Raw genomic sequence first — 13,815 nt, forward strand, 5'->3', positions numbered from 1 at the left:
GCAGGACCGTGCAGCTAGCGTGCTTCCCCCAGCACTGGTGGACAGACAGACTGGCCAAAGGGCCAGTTCGGGAGGAAACCAAGAGCCAGCCTGACTTCCCATGTCACTGCCTAATTCGTGCTTTGATCCTGTGACAGCAAAGCTTTGACACGGACCACACACCGGGTTACAGCCAAGGCAGAGCTCAACCCACGGCTGGGTCCTACCCTGGCTGACCAAAGGCAGAGCTACACTAAAAAGTTTTATGTGCTCATCTGCATCAGTGGCACGAATGGAGGCTGCTCAGCACGGAAAAGACATGGATACCTCTGTCACCCCTTGCTGCAATCCAGACCTGCCACCTTCTGCACACCAGAGCAGAAACACAGTCCCAAACGTCTCCCTCCAGAGCACACTGAGCCCCCATGTTGCGGTTGCAAATGAAGCAAAACTCGCTGAGGTGAACGATTACAGGAGAGTAACCGGGCTGATACTCACTTGTTGTTCAACGCTCCTCCCTGGTCGCAGTCACACGGCCGACATCCATCCATGTCGTTGCTCAGGCCCCAGTGCTCAGGCTGCAGGAGGAAACATCACCGGCGCTGTAACCTGGTGCCGATTTAACCCCATCTACCCCAAAGGTATATTTTGAAATACTTGGCATAAGCCACCCCAGACTGCCCTCCCAAACCATGAATCCTGCTCCCCTGGTTGTGGGGGTAGACCTACAACCACCAACACAATCTCCTCGCCTGTTCTCCTCCACCTTGTTGACCAACTCAGAGGCTTGAGAAAAAAACACATCTCTCCGCCTAGTTTTAAAAGCAAGATTCAGGAGGACCCCAGCTCAGAGACCTCATTCCTACTGCACCATTTACACCAGTTTGGGCTCCTGACCCACGAAGGGCTTGGAAAATCACAGCCCAGTACATAACACCGCAGCGGAGAGCAGCGCATGGGGCGGCAGGGCTTTGCATGGGGCACTGCCCTTGCAGGGCTGCTACTCCACAACTTGCTCAGCAGACACAGACAGATTTGTTTAGCTTTTCCATGTAGTCGACTGTCAGATAAGAGAGCTTGTCAGTGTTTATACAAATACATTCAGTTATCTGACAGTGTTTCTATAACACTCCAGCACACATAACACTATATGGAAATGTATGCGTACAAAATAATCCCTGCCTAAAATAATGGCCTGTATAGAAAGCAATTTTTTTGGTAACACTGTTTCTCTGACCATTTTGTCTTTCGAGAATGGAGCCTTGTGAGGGCTCCAGCAGAACTACCCCAGATCCCTCATTTTCACAGAGCAACTGCAACAGGTATCCTAATGTCTCACTCCTTGTGGTCCCAGGAATTAATTTCCAGATGCTCTTGTCTGCCTTGATGTGCCTCCCAGTTCCCCGTAACACAGTGTGCGCCACAGCTCCTGACATCCCGAGGCGCCCGCTCCAGCCTGAATGCCGGGCGCCTGCTCGCAGGCAGTCAGAGATGGCAGCCATCACCTTGCTCTGTGCTTTCTGCACGCCAGCCTTCCTCACACCAGTGTCTTCTCATTTATTTTATGGTAAGCTACTTACCAGGCACTGATTGCACTGCTTTCCTGTCACCAGGCGCTTACAATAGCAGTTTCCTGTCTCCGAATCACAAGGATTCCCCCCGGGATGGGTACCCAGAGGATTACACGCACAAGCTAGATTGGGAAATACAAATAGGCAGATCAAAACACAGGATTGGAGTTACATTTTAGACAGTATCCAACTTAAATACTTACATTAAAGCTTCCCCTAAATTTCCCAGGACAGAGATTAATTGCACACTTTGCCCACCACCCATCCCAGTAAAACTTCCCTGGCTTAGAGACTTATAATTAAAAATAAAGAAGGAGGATTCTGCTACTTCCACTGAATGCACAAGGAGAATCACCTGGGGAACTGAGTTTTAAGGGCGGGTGGACTCCAAGCTACGGCAAATCTACAAGAATGTTTTTCCTTTAGCAAAAACATGAAACAAAGGGGAAAAAAAAACACCCTACAAACCAACTTCTCCCAGCTCTAGCAGCTCCTCAAAGACCTTTTGATCACACATAAAGGAACATATGTTTTTACTCACGCTGACAACCCGCTGGGTCATCGGCACTCAGGCCATAGAAAGCTTCTTTGCAGAGGTCACAACGCTCCCCTTCAACAAATAATTTACAACGGCATTGTCCGGCAATGAGGCCAGTGGAGAAATCGGTGTAGCGATCGCAGATGCCACCATTTTGGGAGCCAGCTGGGTCACAGTTGCAAGCTAAGAAGGAAGCATCGCGCATGTTTTATTAACTGCTACGAAAGAAAAGGCCAAGCCTCACACTGAATTATTTAAACTCAGCTGCTGTGTAGCCAGAGTGTATCATTCCTGCAAGTATTAGACATGACATGAGTTGAACATGTAATGACCAGATAAATTTCCAGATTCTCAAAGACAAAACAAAACCCAGCCAGGCTCGCTCAAGACCTCCAAGACAACCACCTTCCCTCAAGGATCTTTGTTCAGGAGCACGACACTGGCCAAAAAGCGGCCAGTAAATCCTAAATTCTCCAGGGAAAGCCCTGGAGGGCCACAGCCGGGATGCCACGGCCATTCCCACCCCGAGGAGCGGGGCTGCACTTACGCTCACAGACATCGGGGTCCCGCAGATCTCTCTCCGGGTGCTGGAAGTAGAAGGGCTTGCACTGCTCGCAGTTGCGTCCTACGGTGTTGTGCTGGCAGTCGTCACACACTCCCCCGCTGGTATTCCCCGTTGTCATGTACACAGCCATGTCAAAGTGGCACTGGCTGGAGTGGCCATTGCAGTTGCACTCTGTGACAAAGACAGAAAGCAAAGTAAGAGTCTGGTCCCAGGGGAGATGCAAGTTTGCAGAAAAGACACACCAACGTCAACCAAAGAACATGCAGGACTTTCTATATTGTCACAAGTTCCCAAGTAACAGCATGTAAAACTCACAGCAGACTCCACACCTGCATTTTACTCAAACTCACTTTTGCATGCGTTACTATTGCGGCCTTCAGCAGGTCGCCAGGGTAAGTCATGGTAGAAATCCAAACACTGCTCACAGTTTAACCCTTTGGTATTATGTCTGCACATGCAGTGCCCATGGACCTGTCATTAAAAAAAGAAAAAAAAAAAAAAAAAAGAGAGGAATATAGTTGGTTATAAAAGAGGAAGGGGAAGAAAAACCCCCATGCTCCAATTAATATAGATAGTACATAACGGATATACTTTTGGAAACTTTAATGCACATAACTGTGTGTAAGAGGACATAAAGGGCCACAGCAGCGTCCTTTACCTGCCAAGGCAAGAACGTCCTCATATAAATTTGTCCTTTCCTTACCGGAACTAATGCCTGAATAAATGCTTTCAGACATGAACAAGGAGAGCACAGTTCCACCTAAATAATCACAAAAGCCTCTTGGACCTAAAAGTTAGCTGTTTATTAGCTGTTAATTAGCTATTAACATGCATCTAGTTATATCAGCATGTCAGTAGCCCAGCGCCTTCTTTCCAGCCCTACCTTGGTTCTCAAAGCAAAGATAACAGAAGGTTTGGATGGGTTTTATCCATCAACCCCAGACTTTGCCTTCAACATGCACAGAACAAGCACTAAGCCAACCAACAGTGATTGTGTGACAGCCGCTGCCTTAGATGACGGGGACTACCAGCACTGGAGCCATGATTTTAAAGTCAAAGCCAGTCTTGCTGCTGCTGCTTGGGTGGAGACACTCATGGGAAGCGCAGGGCAATGCAGCATACCCGCTCGCCGGCATCCCGCAGGCCCTGGGGCAACCTACACAACCTCCCTGTATGGCTCCACGTTTTCATCCAGTTAATAACTTACTCATTAACAGGGGTGCTATTACTGCTTGTCAGGCAAAAATCATGGGGAAAACCAGAACCCAGAAGGGATATGGCACTCGTGCAGCAGCATACAACGCAGGCAGCAGGCTTTTCCTTCAGAGCCTGCTGTTAATTAGGGCTGCGGTCTCCATTTCTCAGCTGATAACGACTGATACAAATGCAGGTCATGTTTGAGTCACAAAGATGTTTCATCCTTTGATGAGTCTATTTGCTTCAATTTTAGGGCAATCAAGTCGACCCACATGCCTCTGGCCCCATGCGGTTACACTCTCTTTCTGCATTCCTGCCTTTTAATTTCACCAGCTCTTTAACATAATTAGAAAAGGAATGCTAAAACAGTTTTCACCTAATCTGAGCTCTCTGTGCTTGATTAACACCAATAATGACAGGTATGTTTGCTGAGGAGGAATAGTTTTAATGGTTTTCTTGTTTGAAAATTAAGAAGGGGGAGTGGGGAGGGGCAGAGTGTCATCTTTAAATGTGTGTTTAAATTTCTTAAAAGAGGCAGAGTCAGGAACAGCTTTGTGCAGAAAAGTGTGAATATTTACCATTCCTTCCACTTCTTCATTAAAGCCATCCACTGGCGCACACTCGCTGGCGTGTCCGTAGCAGAAACAGTTCCCGCGAACCACCATGTCGTAGATGGCATAGTAGTACTTCTCTCTGATCTCCATCCTCGAGTCCAAGAGATTATCCCCCAGCGTGTGCAGCTTGATGAACTTGACTCTCAGGTTTGTGATTTTTAATAGGTCTGCAGGGGACACAAAAAAACCCCTCTGTTTTGGAATTATTTACCAGATATTGCATTGAATGGGAGGAAGCCAGGAGTAACTTCCCAAGCACACACTTCCTATGGGCAGATTAGATCAGATTTAATTTCAGCACTTACATACTATGCAGCACATCCCTTCATACTCCAAAACTTAAAAAATTACATTATTTTACTACAGGTTGATAACTGTATAAGTTAGTTTAAGCTTAATTAAAAATACTAGTCTATTTTATTCTAGACATGCACAGGCAAAAACACAAACATTTCAAGCATGTGCAACAGTACCACCAAGGAGACGTTGGTTCTTTGGGGTTTTAAAATGTAAGAAGGGCAGGGACCTGACATTGAGGAACTGCCCACAAGTGGACCAGAAGCTTTAACAGTTACGAGCTTTTTTGGAAAAAATCTTAGCTGGAAACAAGACACAAATATATTCTTCTTTCTTATAAGGCCAACTTTCCTAGCAAATGTATTTAGTTATGTTTTGCTGAAAGAAGCAACACCCCATCACTGACCAAATACAAATGAGAAGTTCCCGAGGAATAATCTATGGGAAGACAAAATTGCAGTAATCAATTCAGTCTACATGTTCACTTTGATATTATTAATCCTGTGTAATTTATTATAGCCTTGAAACTAAGCTTGAAAAAGCACTTCAAGCCCATGAAAGCAGAGTTTCTCCTTTAAAACATTGGTTAAAAAAAACATTCAACTGATACAGGAACTAGCAGACACCTTTCTACTTCAGATATTTTCTTCTGCTCCAGTTAGCTTTACATTCAATGACACGAACCGAAACTGAGAATGCGTATTAAATCGGAGGTCAAGTTTAAGGCCAAACACTGCAGTTCCCTGCTCAGGCCAAATGCCCCACGAGGTTTCTCTTTGAGCCACACTCAGCAACAGATCTCTCCACCTTTGCATTCCTGGATTGTCATGACCGTGCATGAACACTACAGTCATTTGTGTTTTACGACCACATCTGTGTGGTCCAGCCACGCAGTGCTACCAAGGCCAACAATTCTAAAGTCATGACTAAGATGTTCTAAAAAATAAAACACGACCCCCTTGATTTTACCTAGAAATGCAAAATTCTATAAGTACCTTTGTAGTTCCGTTTCTTTGCTTTCTGAATACTGTACAATTATGGGATCACGTTCCAAGGTTTCTCTTGGCGACTGCATGTATTTTGGGGAAAGGGGGTCTTTAATGAAAATAAATCCCTGATCAATTAAGAAAAGGACCAACTACAATGATATGCGTAAGAACAATCGAGTTGGCAACACTGATCGTTATTGCCCAGCATGTCACTGTCTGAGTCAGGAAAAGAAGCCATACCACAAATGTATTCATATGACTTCAAAACTGTTATCAGGGCTAATGCATGGCTTTATTTGTGGCTTACTGTTTTTTTGCAAGCAAATCAGTACAGAAATGCTTTCAAATGGGTCTGGAAGGTAACTGCATACATACTTTGAATCCTTGGACTGTACGGATCTTCAATTCGAAAAGCAGGATCTAAAACACGATATATTACCTGGAGGAAAAATGGTACAGCGAAAGGTTCAACTTTAAAAATAAGATAATCTGAATTTGTATGGAAAAAGTCTATACAATAAACATATTGGAAAAAAACTCTCTGACCTCTCCCTCCGTTGAAGGTTCAATGTCGGAGTATCGGGAATCACAAATTATATCATCCACTTTCTTCATGGGTCCAGTTGAAATCCCAGGAAATGAGCTCTCACAGTCATACGCAAAATATCTATATACTTGCCATGTTTTTCCAAAATCAGATGATCTTTCTATCAACATTGCAGCAGGACGGAATGTCTAATAGTAAGAAAACCAAAAGAAATTTTATTCAATTAATTATTACTTGCATTTACATTGAGCGCTTTTAAGTGTGAGCAATCCACATGTCTGGATTTTAATCTCTCTCCATGCACTATTTCCAATATTTGGAAATATTGGAAATATTTTTCTGCTGATATCCCACTTTCTGCTCAGAGGCAGACCTTTGAAACAACACACATCAAACCACAGACTACCCATTTTAAAAAAGATGGCACTCAGTGGCCAAGTGCTTAAACACACAATAAACAAGCAAACCTGTAAGTTTTTTGGATTCCAAATCCTTTCTTAAAACTGGGGGTTAAAGCAGGGCTTTAGGGAGACAAAAGGCTTTTTTCCACTGCTTGTGGAAAGCAGCACAGCCGCCTTCTTTGCTGCACCTCCTTGCCTAATCTGCAACAGACCTAATGGGCCTCCTCTCCTGCCCTGGGGACCGCGAGGCCACTTCCAGTGCCTCCCCTCCAGCTCTGACACCCAGAAGTTCTTGCTGAGCACTTATCTCTGACGCTCAGAAAAGCCCTGGGATTGCCCACCTCTCTTTGTCTGACCACACTACCTTTTGCAGCATCTCTGCCACCCCGTGCCAGCTGTCCTCTGTGCTGCATTAGGAAAACCTTCTTCTTTAAGGAGATTGAGAGGTTCAGCTTCATCCACTCTCGCTGCATTCAACTCCCCCAGTCCCAGTGACCCCACTCCAGCTGGCCTTGCCCAGACTCTGGCAGGCTGCATTCGCTTCACACAAACCACCACTCTTCTTACCTACCTGTATTCCACTCCAGAACAAGTAGCTAATGAGATTTTTAAAAGATTTTTAATCCCTCTGACCTAAAAATCTCATGTTTCAATTTATGAGCTGCATTTCAAAAAGCAGATATTAATTTAACACCTGGCTTGCACCTTCTAAGAAACTCCAACAGTCTCCATCAGTTTTATGTATTCAGAAGAGGCCCTCCAAGAGCCAAGCACAAAAGCATTCAGTCACAGCTGGAAAGAAATTTTCTTCCTGCTTCCCAGCTGAAAATATCACCCAACTTACAAACTGGTATCTCACCCAACAAAAAATGTAGCAACCCAGAGGTAAGGCAGCTCAAGTGTCTACCGCACAAAGTCAACAAATCATCATTAAAACTATCCTTCCCCCTCCTGACAGCAGACCCAGCCCAGCGGCACCGGGGCGTGATGGCCGCAGCACTCGCATCAGGTCAGGGATCTCTCGGGGGTCCCTCGCTGCTGGGGGCCAGCAGAAAGGACCACCTCCTACCTCAGTCACCACCGTGGGGCAGGGTGAGAAACCCAAGCCAACGCCACAGGAAAGAGGAACCAGCTCTCCTAGAGAGCTGATGGGTGCAAATTAGGAGATTAATTTGTCTCCATGCGAAGAGCAGGGATTTAGCCCTGCAGGAACTGCAGCCCCTGAAACCTCAGCTGAAGGTTGCCACTAGTGCTTGCCTGCGATTTAGGATGTACGGGACATAATCTGCTATTCCAAGACATCTGTTTGTAAAGAAACAAAGACACTTTGTGTACAGATGTTCCTTCTTCCTGAAGACCTTTCCCTTTGCCAAATGAAAACCGATACCGTGGCCAATTTTTTTTTAAGAAGAAAAATCCTTGCTACTATATGATTTAGCTAATGATCTTCTAGAACACAACTACCAGAGAGAGACACCAACACAAACCCCAGCTTCAGCATGACTCCTTCTGCAGCCTCATTGAAGTTCAAACACAACTCATGCCACAAGTCACAACTCAGCCTTCCTGCACGACTTCAGCAGGAGTCAATAGTGCTTGACAGCTCTAAAAAAATCAGGCAAAACAGCTCAGACAAAGCCCAAATCCCAAATATCAAACAGATGTGAAGGACTACGAGATCTCTTTTTTCCTTGTGTTTTGGGGTTTGGGGGTAAGGCTGTGGCTTCCTTACCTTGAAGGTCATAATGAGATGAGTGAAATGAAACTCGGCCTCCAGGTTCAGCTGGATAGTCACATTTTCCAAACCTGCAGGGGCAGAGAAAAGAAACTGTGCACCACACAAGGACACCCGCCAGCCAAAGCTCTTCGCTCCGGTGACGTGGGGACTCTTTTCTTTGCCACTTGGCTCTGTTGTCAAAAAGGGACATGAGGGTTAGCGCATTACTGAGGTACGGGGGAGACACCAAGGACCTGCTGAAGAGTGTATCGCACATGGGATTCCTGTGCATCATCTGCACCAAACACGTTGCACCCAAAGCATGAGCCTGCACTGGCATTATTTTAGACTGCGTAACGTGGCTAACATCACCAGATACAGGGTAAGGATGGGGACTGCTATGGGCTGGATCCTGACACCAAAGCGCCCAGTGGCTGGTACGACTGAGGATGCTGAGCCCAGATCTGCGTGGTGACCCCAGGCTGTCCTCACACACTGCAGCCCATCTGGCAACAGAGCCGCGAGCTTCTGCAGCCCTAACACCCCGAATCTCACCGATGGCTGGTGGGAGCCGTTTCCCACCTTTCTTCACTCACTCTGGACTCTCCTGTCCATCCGGATGCAGGAGCAGTTCCTTTACAACCTGGTTTTGAAATACTCCTAAAGCAACTATCACAGCCATGCTTTGCAACCATTAGGGCTAGGAAACCAGTGGCAAGCAAAAGGTTTTCCAAACTCTTGTACAACTACCTACAGCCAAGGACTCTACACAGAAAGGAAGAAAAACAGTTACAAACATTATTTTGTCATGTGAAAAGACCTCTCAAAACAGCTGGATACTAATTATACTGTAGTTAGAAATTTAAAAAAAAATAAATAATCAAGATTTACAGAGAGGAGAAAGGGTAAGAAATGAAGATAATAAACCAATAAAGCGCTTAAATTTTCGGCCAGCTGTAACTTTACGTGCAGCATGCAGCAATGGTCCCTTCTGCTGTATGCCTGGATAGAAGAAAACATGAATTGGACAGAAAGAATCATTTGTTTTTTATTGTTGAAGGACATTTTCATGACCTTATGAGCTAAGAACTTTTCTGTGTGAATGCTGCCAAGCCTGTTGCAAGAAACATGAATTATTTGGAATGCTAGAAGAGAGCTGCTGGAGACAAGCAGCTTGCTAGTCTGATCTAAATGGTTAAATGGATTTAGTGAAAACCTTTCATTACCAGGCAGCAGCAATGCTACAAATATTACCATTTTATTTTAATATACAGTAAGACAGCTACTGACAATGCATTTGCAGAAGTCCCATCCTGTCCAGCTGGCTTTAAGGCTTCAGGGTAGAACTGGTGTTTGAGAAACCTCAATGCCTTGTTTTGTGTATGAAGGCATGCCAAAAGCATAACCATAAAAGTAAAAAGGGCAGAGGAAGAGTAAAAAAAAAGAAAAAAAAGCCACCAAACTAACATGCAATTTTTTTTTTTAACTAGCTGGCCTGTTTCTGGTGTTCATTTTAGTGTCTGGCATATGGAAGCAGGAATTCAGGGAGCCCAGGAGGGGGAAGGCAGTTTGCAGGGTAGGAGATGTCCCCCGCTTTGCTCTCCCGGGGTAGGAGGGCAGGGAAGCAGGAGGTCTGCAGGCAGGACGGTGGCCCCTGGCTCTGCACCCAAACCTCCTCCTTCCACACCCTCCCTCCAGCCCAGGGGCGCGGGGAAGCCCTGCGGTGCAGCCCAGGAGCGCGGGGCAGCCCTGGGGTGCTTCCTTGGGACCGCTGCCCTGGGGTATTTACTCCCAGAGGACTGCTCTGCTCCTGCTGCCCAGACATGAGGGGGATCTGGAGCCAGTGTGGGAAACTTCTCTTTAGGAAAGGATTCTTGTGGGACAGCTCTTTCCAACACTTCGTTATGGATTAAGGACTGCTCCAGGGCACACAAAAGGAGCCAGTTTTACTCAGCCCTCCTCGAACAGCATGATCACAGGGCAAACCAGGCCAGACATAACAGCGAGCCCGCAGGTACCCTTAAACAAAAGGAGGGAAAGCAGCTCCCAGCCCTGGAAGTGGCTCCCAGACAAACCCCCGTACCATTTTCCGACTGCCACCAGAGCTTCAGGCGATTTGGAGCGAACGTGGTGACCACGTTTTCAATGCGATGACTGTCAGGATTGAGACTATCGTGGAAGGGCTCCTCGGAGTCACATATGAAACACTTTTTGTCCTCCTGGAACAACAAAATAATCAGCATCACTGATTTTATGCGCAGGGCAATAGTTGTTTCCTGCAGATAAGAGTATTTTCCATCCGTATCACATTCCACTCATTTTGCCTGCAGGAGTCACCAAAGGTATTTTTTTTTGTTGAAATGATAAGTGTATTTACCTTTATGAATTAATGCAAATTGCCAACTGGAAAATATGCCAGGAATTCAATAAACTTTATTTTTAGGAGAAGTATGTTTTCTATTGAAATTGCAGTTTCAGGAAATCTCTTCCAGCATGCGTATTCTCCAGCAGAAGTCAGAACCAAAGGCAGCATCTGCAGAAAATCACTGAATTGCTTCTGTACAAATGTACACGTGCAAAACTGCATCTTCAACAACTTGTGTGAAATTAACGTTGGCTTTTGGGAGCTATCTTGGAGATGTAAGTTCTTGGCATTAGGCATACCTCCAGTGAGGCTCAATACACATCAAGGGTCCATCGGTGATTCAGTGACCACGTCCTTTCAGCGTGGGGTTAACTTTACTCTGAATCCAGCTTGTCAAGCTCCTACCTAAACCTTGCATCTTCACCTTTGCTTGCAATCCCAAGCTGTGCACATAAACCCAGTTTGCACACACTACAAGGTGTGCCCACAAAAAAACAGTTGGGTGCAAGTCTGGCATGTGCTGCTTGGGAAGGCTGGACGCTTCTTCACCAGAAGGACAAAACCCCATCATGACTATTACTACAAACAATGCTATTTTTACATTGTCCTGGTTCCTAAAATCACTACATTCCAATTATTGCAAGGTAGAATGCGAACCGAACCAAAAGGGAGGGTTCCTGCCCAAACCAACTCAGTTTGGCGGACTGGAGAGGGCAGAGGAGGGAGAGGAGCTCATCGCGCTGCCGCGAGGGAGCCCTGGCACACCAGCAACACATCACTGTCAAAAGCTACACAGGTATCATTCCTCCAGCAGGTTTATGGAGACAAATGCTGTGCTTTATCAGCCAAGAATGTGAGAGCTGGCAGGTCTGCACCACAGAGGCCTTCCATTTCATTGATTGTGGCTTCAGCGGCTCCTCCCAAGCCCAGCGCTTCACCCCCACGACCCCCAGAGACTCCTCCAGGAAAAAGCACAGCAAGAGTGGGGGTCCCAAGGAAGACATCCCCCTGCCCGCTCCAGGCTCCTCTCCCCCAGCACCACAGCCCCCGCCTCATGCCACAACTTGCTCCTTCTCCCACCAAACTCGAATCCTGGAAGGCTCAATCCTGCAAAGTGCTCAGTGTGGCCCAGCCCCATGTTATTAAGAGGATACTTGGCACCTTCCCGCATCCACAGCCTGACACAAATTCTTCAATACCACCTTATGGTTCAGAAGTAACCCGGGACATCCCAAAGCTGAACTGGGGCTGTGAGATCAGGAATAAGGACACACGTGAACTCCTGAAGCAATGCTTTTTACTATGCCACTTCAGCATTTTTTGAGGCAAGAAAACATAATGAAGTGCCTTTGTTGTTTTGTTCCACCAGGGATGCTAATGCCGTTAAAGAAGTCCTGTTACAGACAATCCTGACATACGCCAAAAATGTTCCAGCAAAGCTAAACCCCGCGTTAAATCCAGCATTAGCTCTAGCAGATGGAGCAGTACAGTAAAACTAAAGGTGGGGGTGAGATTTGGTAACCTCAGGGCACGACGGGCCAAGTGCTACAGCCCCTCAGGCAGGGCTCCTCCTGCTTCCCCTGGTTTTCCTTCCCAGCGCCAGAATCCGGCCCTATTGTCTCTGCAGTAAATTCAGCCAGAGATTATCCCCTTACTTTCAGTTCAACAGAGTCCCGCTTATAACTGATATTTTATTCTTCTCCACCATCCCTTCCGTCTCAGAGATTTTAGGTCTGGTGAGCTGCTTCTGGCTTAAATAGTAACGAGCTTTGTGTTTTCCACCAGATGTGCGGGACAACCTTATTTGCATCCTTTCACTTGGAGACCATACAAATGTAATTACATTACGGGAACAGCGGCCAAAACACTACCCAGGTCCTACAGACCACTCTCAATCAGGAAGCTGTCTAGACGGCTCCGGGTAAGTCTGAAAATCAAGTATTAATTGAACTTACTGCGGCACATTCCTCCATATTAACCTCGCTAAGGAAAGGGGGGTCGGGAGCCGAAAGCCGCGAGGGGTTCCGTGGACCCGGCTTGCTTCGAGGGGGCGGGGGGTCCCGCACAGGGGCACGATGTGCCCCCCCGAGTCCCCCGCCCGCACCGCCCGCAGGCAGGGGCTTATCCCACCGCACCAGCCGCGGCGGTGCCCGCCGCCGTGCGCCCCCGGCCGCCTCCGCACCCCGGGCCGCTTCGGGACGTGATGCCCAGCCCCGCCGCCGGGGACCGAGCCCTGCGCCCGGGCGGGGTGCCCCGGGGTGCCGCCCCTCCCCGTCGAGGCGCTCACCTGGAGGTGGCTGACGATGCAGTAGGGCTCGGGCTGGCGGAGGCCGCAGGTGGAGGAGGCGGAGAGGCGGGCGGCGCGGCCGATGAGCAGGTCGCCGGTGGCGGGGTAGCAGCTCCCCTCGGCGCAGCCGTAGCTGTACTCGGGCTCCTGCGCCGCCGCGGACCACAGCGCTGCGCGCCCGCGGAGGGAGAGAGGGATGAGAGAGAGAAGCGGCAGCGCGGTCGGGCTGGGCGCCCCGAGCCGCCCCGGCGGGCGCCGCAGGGGCTGGCCCAGCCCGCCGTGCCCCGACGGCGGCGGGAGCGGGGCGGGAGTTACCGAGGCAGCAGCAGAGGTACAGCGGGAGGCGGCCCATGGCGGGCGGCGGGCACCGGCGGGACGGGACAGGACGGGACGGGACGGGACGGGACGGGACGGGGCTCCCCCTCCACGCCGCCGCCGAAAGCTGTTGCTCCGGCTGCTCCACGCAGGCGCCGCAGCTCCCCGCGGCTCCCGGGGAGCGGCTCCGCGCCGCCGGGCGCCCCCCGGCCCTCCTCCTCCTCCGCCCCGCCGCCCCCGCGGGGCCGGGCCGGGCCGCCCCACACGGCCCCTCCCGCCCCCGGGGCTGCCCGGCCCTGCTGCAGCGCCAGGCCAGGGGAGGGAGGGGGGAAGCGACTGCCGTCGAGGAAGGAGAGCCAAGCCGGGGTGGGAGGCTGGGGGAGAGCGGCCCGGCGGCGGGCCGGGGAGGGACGCCCGCCCGCCCGCCCGCCCG

General features: G+C 48.8%; 1 protein-coding gene across 1 annotated transcript in view; it reads right to left on the minus strand.

Annotated features, from left to right (window-relative positions):
* The window catches only part of LAMB1 (laminin subunit beta 1), a 44,643-nt gene extending 31,040 nt beyond the window's left edge, over positions 1-13,603 (minus strand). The window contains exons 1-12 of the mRNA XM_072859780.1: positions 13,383-13,603; positions 13,068-13,237; positions 10,499-10,634; positions 8,431-8,504; positions 6,297-6,485; positions 6,126-6,189; positions 4,429-4,631; positions 3,004-3,124; positions 2,636-2,824; positions 2,092-2,271; positions 1,560-1,672; positions 478-557 (exon numbers count right to left, since the gene is read on the minus strand). Coding sequence (XP_072715881.1) covers positions 478-557; positions 1,560-1,672; positions 2,092-2,271; positions 2,636-2,824; positions 3,004-3,124; positions 4,429-4,631; positions 6,126-6,189; positions 6,297-6,485; positions 8,431-8,504; positions 10,499-10,634; positions 13,068-13,237; positions 13,383-13,419 — 1,556 coding nt within the window. The 5' untranslated portion in view covers positions 13,420-13,603. The remainder of the gene's footprint in view (positions 1-477; positions 558-1,559; positions 1,673-2,091; positions 2,272-2,635; positions 2,825-3,003; positions 3,125-4,428; positions 4,632-6,125; positions 6,190-6,296; positions 6,486-8,430; positions 8,505-10,498; positions 10,635-13,067; positions 13,238-13,382) is intronic.
* Between the last annotated feature and the right edge of the window lie 212 nt (positions 13,604-13,815).

Source organism: Ciconia boyciana, chromosome 1 (genome assembly GCF_034638445.1).
Source record: "Ciconia boyciana chromosome 1, ASM3463844v1, whole genome shotgun sequence".
Taxonomy (NCBI): domain Eukaryota; kingdom Metazoa; phylum Chordata; class Aves; order Ciconiiformes; family Ciconiidae; genus Ciconia; species Ciconia boyciana.